General features: G+C 46.7%; 1 protein-coding gene across 1 annotated transcript in view; it reads right to left on the bottom strand.

Moving 5' to 3' along the window:
* Window positions 1-750: 750 nt before the first annotated feature.
* LOC310811917 (E3 ubiquitin-protein ligase TRIM71-like) overlaps window positions 751-8,172 on the bottom strand; it is a 21,587-nt gene continuing 14,165 nt past the window's right edge. The window contains exons 3-7 of the mRNA XM_083680263.1: window positions 5,633-5,767; window positions 2,680-2,922; window positions 1,847-2,344; window positions 1,545-1,685; window positions 751-1,340 (exon numbers count right to left, since the gene is read on the bottom strand). Of these exons, the coding sequence (XP_083536389.1) occupies window positions 768-1,340; window positions 1,545-1,685; window positions 1,847-2,344; window positions 2,680-2,922; window positions 5,633-5,767 (1,590 nt within the window). The 3' untranslated portion in view covers window positions 751-767. The remainder of the gene's footprint in view (window positions 1,341-1,544; window positions 1,686-1,846; window positions 2,345-2,679; window positions 2,923-5,632; window positions 5,768-8,172) is intronic.

The following is an 8,172-nucleotide window of genomic DNA, read 5'->3' as shown; positions in this document are numbered from 1 at the left end:
AGAGACAAGGGTCAATGCAAAAACAAAGAAAAAAACCGAACTACTAAACATGATTATGACGCCACTGAAAGCTGTCTTCTACTACAGGTCAGCCTTCTAATCAGAACTAAACACGCGGCCTCTACAGCGGTCTGAGTATTGTCTCAGCAACAACATTCAGGAGGTTCATTTAACTCATACCCAAAATACACAGCAAGAATCCTATTCATCCTGTGCAAATATCAACCAAAACGTCTTTCTTTTTTTTGTCTCTTAAATAAAAAAAAGTATTGAGGTAGACTTTTTTCTTCTTCTTTGTAAAACTTCACGGACTATATCTCTGCTCAGAGAGTATGAGTACATTCATAAGGAGCTAGATGAGGTAGGTATGGAGCAGAGGGTACAATATTTCAAGAAAAGTGAGAAATTCCCTGAGATGGCGACTTGAGGAGAGTTTACAGAGAAAGTTAGGAGCAGCTGAGACTGACCAAGGGAAAGAATGTCTCCATCTTTAACTTTATCTACTGATTATCAATCTTCTTAGTGGTCCCCATTGTCATACAGTATACCACAGATATCTGATTTAATCAATCTAAAACTAAAAGTAAAAAATAAATTAGAAACGCATTTACTTTTAACGCATTTCCCACTGCTCTGAACCCTCCCTCTAAACTCTCCTCCCCTTGTGTCTGTCTGTTGATTCATTCTCTCTCTCTATTTTCTTCCTCAATCGAGATACAGAAAGAGAAACAGAGTGGGAGAACTGGAAAAAAGAGAGAGAGAACTCTTTAGAACTTGAGGATGCGGTTGTTTCCAAAGTCGACGACCACGATCACACCGTCGGGCGTCACGGCAACGCCGGAGGGGCGGTCCATCTGTCCGAAGCCACTCCCCTGCGTGCCGAATTTGCATAAGAAGTTCCCATTAGGCTCGAACACCTGGACGCGGTGGTTCCGTGAGTCGGCCACGATGATGCGGTTCTCCTGGTCCACTGCCACACCCTGGGGCCGAAGGAACTGCCCGTTGCCAGTGCCCTCGGAGCCCAAGAAGCGGGCCGACTGACAGTCCGGGCGGATGACGAGGAGACGGTGGTTGTTGAAGTCCGTCACCACCAGGTGATCTTCATGATTGAAGGCCACTCCTCTGGGAGAGTCAAAGTGTTTCCACAGCGCGCCCTCAAAGCCGTACTTGTTGAGGAAGGAGCCGTCGGGGCCGAAGAGCTGCACGCGATGGTTGCGGGTGTCAGACACCAGTATTTTGCCCTCAGAGTTGACCGCCACGTCCCAGGGATAGTTGAATTGACCGTTCTTGGTGCCCTTCTCCCCGAACTTGTGCAGGAACTGGCCCTCGAAGGTGAACACCTGTCAATTGGAACACATTATTCTCTGCTGGGAAACTCTTATGCATCTACTAAAAAAAATAGAACAGTGGAACTATGAATATTACAACTAATAATAACAGTGGAATATAAAAGTGAATGGTTATGATTATAACGTCTCATAAGTATAACACTGTCTACAGTTCTTATCAAATAAGCTGATGGTGAAAGGGCCAAAACAGCGCACCTGGACACGGTGATTGTCCTTGTCAGCCACGATGATCCGCCGCTGTGGGTCACATGCCACCCCAGCCGGACGGTCAAACTGACCAGGCCGAGAACCCAGAGAGCCAAACTTGTGGTGGAAGGCGCCGCAGGGCTTGAAAATCTGGATATTTGATATTTATAAGAAGAGCATTTAGATACCATCAGATACAATAGCATTATAAGGCAAGCTAGAGAAAGAGAGAGGAGGGAGGGAGAGAGAGAGAGAGAGAGAGAGAGAGAATTCTGATTTATGATTACACAAATAAAGAGACAGACACAGACCTGTACGCGGTTGTTGCTGCGGTCAGCCACCACCACGTATCCCTCCTTGTCGACACTGATGCCCCAGGGCCGGCACAGCTGACCATCGCCTTCTCCTTCCACCCCGAACGCCGACACTGGGGCCCCCAGGGCCCCGTAGCTCCTCCCAGACTTGACCAGCACCTTGAATGGGCTGCCTTGGATATGCTGGTTACACACCAGCACTGACACAAGGTGTTCCCCCTCGCTCTTCGGCAGGTAGCTGACTGTGTACGAGCCGTTCTGGTGGTCCGACACTTCCGCCGCCGACAGGTTACCGTCGGAGACAGCCATGACCATGGAGGACACGGCGTCTCCGCCCGAGAGGCGTGGCTCCCCGTCGTGGTCGTAGCCAATCACGGTGAAGGAGGCAGGCTTGCCGCGGAGCCCGGTCTTTAGGCCCTCGCCGTGGGCTTTAGTGACAGGGGCGAAAGCTCCACTGCTGATCAGACCCATGGACTGGATGGCTTTGTACAGGGCCTGAAGGAATAATGATATTTATTTAATTCATATTCACATGTATTTGACAGTTGATAATACTCATATATCATATGATAAATTAAAATGTATATAACAATAACACTGCTCATTAAAAACCCATGCACAGGCTACGTACAGGGCCAGTAGAGAATAATAACAACAATATTATGACTGAATGGCTGTGCATAGGTAGTAGTGGTTGTCCTTAGATAAATCAAGCTATTAATCCGACTAGAGATTGCTGTCTACCCAGCAGAGTTACCAGTGAGCAGCTGTATAAAGCTGATATAGAGGGGCTTCTGTCTCTGGCATCCTGATTGGCTGAGTGGCCCTACCTGGTCTGGAGGCGTGAACATGAACCGGTCGTCCTCCTGTGGCTGCAGCAGACCCCTGAGGGACTTGAGCTCGTGGATCTGGGTGAGCATGCGCTCGCGGGCCAGCAGCACGTCCAGGTGACGGCCCTCGTCCAGCACTTGCGTCACCGCGGCGATGGTGCTGTCCAGCTTGGTGAGGTTCTGGTGCAGCTTCTCCACCTGCAGATAGAGGGACTTGGCCTTCACCTGACGGATCTTCTCCACCTGAGACAGAGAGAGAGAGAGAGAGAGAGAGCGAGGGAAAGAGGGAATGAGAGAAAGTTGGTGAAATTCCTTTGTCATCATGGTTTGTGAATTATGGGGGTGTCAAATGCTAGGCACTCCCATTCCAAATTAGCCTCCCCCCACCCCCACCCCCTTCCCAGTTCACTTGAACTCTGGACCTTAAATGAGTATACAGTTTAAGCTTAGATAAGAAATGGCTACAGTTACAGCGGACTGAGATAAAAGAGCATTCAACAGGGGGCAGGAACTGAGAAGCAGGGGTCAGAATGACTAAACATCACAAGAGTTGTGAATAATAGCCCAGCCTCTCTTTATGCTAAATAGGCTTTTATGGTGGGTAAAGGAGCCTTAAAAGAAACAAAAGACACCCTAAAGGAGAGAGAGGCTTTGTTAAACCTCAATGTAAGCAGAACTGTAATTTGCATCTGTAGGACTAGACTTGCACTTTATGACCACTGAGGACAAAGAAATTAGTGAGGCATTCTACTGGACCACTGACTGGTGTGAGCTCAACTAGCATGCACACACACACACACACACACACACACACACACACACACACACACACACACACACACACACACACACACACACACACACACACACACACACAAAGGACAAGGGTTTATATTTCAAAGAGAGGCAGTGTGTGTGTGTTAGGGGCTGCCAGTAATGACTTATCAGGAGAGTAAAGTGAGGTTGGGGATAAAGTGTGTTTTTGGTCGTTCTCTCTGCAGGCATCAAGGCATTAAAGAGAGAACACGAGTAAGTGAAAACCTCCTGTGTCCTCCTGACCTCACCTCTCAGTCACACACACACACACACACACACACACACACACACACACACACACACACAGACACACACACAGACACACAGACACACAGACACACACACACACACACACACACACACACACAAGGCAGCTGTCAGATCAGAGGCACAGAAACTTAGGGCAGTTTTAACGATGTTACTGAACCCATTCCAAACGGAAGGGTTGGAGTAAGGGCCCTCTCTTTAATGGTAGACTGGTGAGGATCAGGTTAAATTCATGGGCCTCCCCCTGACAAGTTAAAGTAAAGTATACAGTGTGTGTGTGTGTGTGTGTGTGTGTGTGTGTGTGTGTGTGTGTGTGTGTGTGTGTAATACTACAATAGCAGAACATTGTCATTCAAATGTTAACTCTTGAGACTACCTTGGGAATGTTGGTTCAGGTAAGCCCCATGATACTTGTGTATCAGTTCCTGCCTTAGCCATGGGCCACAGAGGGGAGAAGAGGGCCCCTCTCTACCCCCCGAGGGCTCTCTTTCTCTGGGTAACCTTAAACCAGGGGTGGCTGATAATACACACCACACTGAGGTTGCAAGCTCCATTTACCTGTACCCCACATTATACCCTCATATCATTACACACACACACTATGCAGTAAACACACACAGACACACACGCACAGTAGACGCCACAGTAACATCGGAAATGATGGCCATATTGATTATTCAAACACTCTAATTTACGACCGGAGCCAGCCATTTACACACACACACACACACACACACACACACACACACACACACACACACACACACACACACACACACACACACACACACACACACACACACACACACACACACACACACACACACACACACACACACACACACAGACTGCGATAAACACCCAGAGCAGGCAGAGAAACTGGTCAGACATCCTGCTACTATTGCCTCAGGGTACTCATTCATGGGATCGCAAGTGCCAAACTACATGCCACACTTACAACACACCTCACAGCCCAGAGTTATAATACGCCCCCTATACCCTCAGGTCTGTATGCTGCAAACATGGCCAGCCACACACAGTTAGGGTGGTAACCCTATAACTGTGTAACTGAAAAACAACCATCACAGTCATCACCGTTTTCATACATTAATTTGAGACAAAAATAATAATTCAACTTTATTATGAACTAGATATGCTTTACCCAATAGTAGTGTAAATGAATGATTATGAACGACTGTGTTTCTACCTTCCGTCTCTGTATCGCCATCTCCTCCTCCCTCAAAATTCGCTCCCTTCTGATTCTTCCAATCCTCTCCAACCAGTGATGTCAATTTGATGAGGAATCTTCTCTTAATTTGTAATGATAATAATAATAATAATAATAATAATAATAATAATAATAAATATAGCTGCAAGCAGCAATGACCCAGGGTCCAAGCGTTTTGCCCTTTTGCTTCCTTTTATATATAACACCCTTATTTTATAACTCATTTATTATTTAATAAGTCACCACTAAGCGTGATCTGAAAGTGGCGGTGGCGGGATTCCAACCCCGGCCCCCAAGCATTATTAGACTTACACCATCCAACCAAGTTTGGTCTCTAGACCGTACCACTGAAGAGCTATAGGTAAAATAATAATAAGTCACAATAATAACCCTAACAATGATAAGATAAACGAATAAGTGTAATGGTTATTGTAATGTTTGTATCTGGGTAGAAGACAACATGGACTCCGTTTTGAACTTAAGAAACAAGGTTCTTTATTCCCATGTGTTCTCATTATTCTACCTCCCAAAAAACAAGTTGAAGGACAGGCAGAAGGACAGACTGAGATTGGAGGACAGGCACATAAGAAAGAGATAAGAAGGAGGCCAGAGAGGGAAGAACAGAGAGGTAGAAAAGCTCACCTTCCACAGTAGTTCACACTCTCTCTCTTCCAGGGCTTTCTTGTGTCGGAGGACGATGGACTTCACTTCGGTCTGCACTACCTTGGCCTTGATCTCAACCTGCTCCGCGATCGCCTGTGTCTTCTCCATACTCAGCTAGGGAAACAGGGGAGAATAGGGGTTAGAAATGTGACACAACATCGCCTGTGGCTTCTCCATACTCAGCTAGGAAAGCAGGGGAGAACAGTCGTTAGAAATACAGTATGACACCCAACACTGCCTGTGCTGTGTTAGAAATATCCCAACCTCTTCCACATACTCAACTACAACATGGAGGGAAACACAACACACCATGTCACAACACTGCCTGGACACTTCTCATTACTCCTCATGACTGGTTGAATGACCATAAGGGGAGGTACAGGAAACAGGATATAGGAGTCCAGGAAATATAAAGTGGGGACATTATGTTATGTGACACATCTCTCTCCTGAGAACAGAAGACACCTGCTCTGTCAGGACATCTACACCCTTCCCCATGGATAGCTACAGCCAGGGGGTGAGGAAGTAGGAAATCTGGGGTCAGAAATCACACAAAAACTCACACCACACAACATGACGCAACATCCCTTCAACATTAGAGGTGAACCACAGTTCTCTTTAGAGGCTCTTTTTCCTGTGTTGCTGTATTGTTTATTGAGTGAAATACGGGGACGGGGTGAAGGAGAGGTAACTCCTCTAGAGTCGCCGTGACCTTCATCTTCCATGACATTTGGCGGCACTAGAGAACAGCACCAGCGGTGCAAATGACCCCTGACAAATCTTTGATGTGATGTGACATCACGGTGAAGCGGATTTGGCATTTCGGAAAAATTGCCGGTATATTTTTTTCTCCTTTGTTTTTCTCCCTCCCTCTCTGATCTGTCAAGTATTTTTCCCTCCCCCTCTCTCTCTCTCTATTTAAAAGGGAAAGATGCAGCGGTAGCAGCTTAGCAAGGCCGGCGGTGGCTTTGGGCAGTGCTAAACAGATCGACATAGTATATGGACCTACAGTAAATACAAATATGAGATTAAACATTCAAAGACGTGCCCAGAATATCAACAATTCTGAAAAAAAAAAGAAAAAAAAATCTTTTGATTGGGTGGGCAAGATGCATGTTTGGGTGGGCTGAGCCCGGCCCTGCCCATAGCCACCACCGGCCTTGCTTCACAGGGCCTTAGGGGAGAGGGGGAGGGGCACCTTTGTGACATCACTCACAGGGAGCAAAGGTCACCCATACCCCCTAAGATCATGACCTGTGGCCGCTGTCTAAAGACACACCCCCCTGGGGGGAACAAAGTCCAGCAGCAGGGTCCTTTCTTCCTCCACCTGGCCATTTGAGACGGGCAGCGAAAGGGTCAGCTAAATCAGGCTCCCAGAATGGAACAGCAGGGAGGGAGAAGCTGGGGAGGGCTGATATCAATACTGAAATGGAAAGACGGAGAGAGATAGAGAGAGAGAGTGCCCTTTTTCACTACCTTTTTTCTCCATCTCTTTCACTGTCTCACTCCATCTTCCTCTCTTAGTCAGATCCCAATTCCCTCTCTTTCTCTCGGTTTCTGAACATACTCAATGTACTACAGCAGCAGCTTGGAACACAAAGGAGGTCAAACTGACCAATCAGGGAGCAGAGGGATAAGACTCTGGCCAACCAGCAGGTCATAAGGTTAAGGGTCAGAGGTCAGGGGAGATAATGGGCGTGGAGTGGGCGGAAATGTCCTGCCCCTGGGGAGAGGGGTGTGTGTGTGTGTTTACACTCTGCTTGGCGTCAGCGTTTACTCCTGAGATGACATGGGATAGAGGTCTGGAAACACACACACACACACACACACACACACACACGGCAGCTGGCCCGAAGGCTCTCCTCTCAGATCCCCCACCTAACCACCACATCACAACACACCAGCACAATACCACATCATCACAACACACACAAGCACAATATCACAGCTAACTATTTAGCTACAGCTAACTATAACCGGCCAATGGATTTCCTATGAGAGCCAGGATTGTCATAGTGAATCCAGGAAAAGCTGTTTATGGGCCATAGCATTCATAGCGACATCTAATTGGTGGCACCAACGCAGGCTCAGTCAGTTGCGAAAGTAGATGTTTGTGACGTGCCTTCAATTATGTGAAACTTTAAAAAAAAAAGTTTTAAATGTGTTACATTTGTAAATGATTCTAACTTGGCTTGTCATCTATAAAAAAAACGGTCCCAGGGAGAAGACTACATATAATATAACATATAATAAACACATTTTAACATGGGTTTCAAAGGGGAAACTTGCTTTTTGGCACCCGCTGCAGTACTCCCCATGGCCACATGGTATAGCCGGCTTCAAAATCTCTCACCAGGATTGCTCCCCGGGTTATTGATGATGTAACCCAACATTGGTGGACTGGATTGTAGTTCAGGGTTACAGTGAGTCTTGACCAACCTTACTACCTCAATAACTGAACTTTCCAGTTTGCATAATTGCACTGCTACATTTGCACTGTTTTATTATTATTATTGCTG

This window comes from Argentina silus (assembly GCF_951799395.1).
Source record: "Argentina silus genome assembly, chromosome: 11".
NCBI lineage: Eukaryota > Metazoa > Chordata > Actinopteri > Argentiniformes > Argentinidae > Argentina > Argentina silus.
The sequence above is the reverse complement of the archived record's forward strand: the minus strand, read 5'-3'. Positions and strand labels throughout refer to the sequence as shown.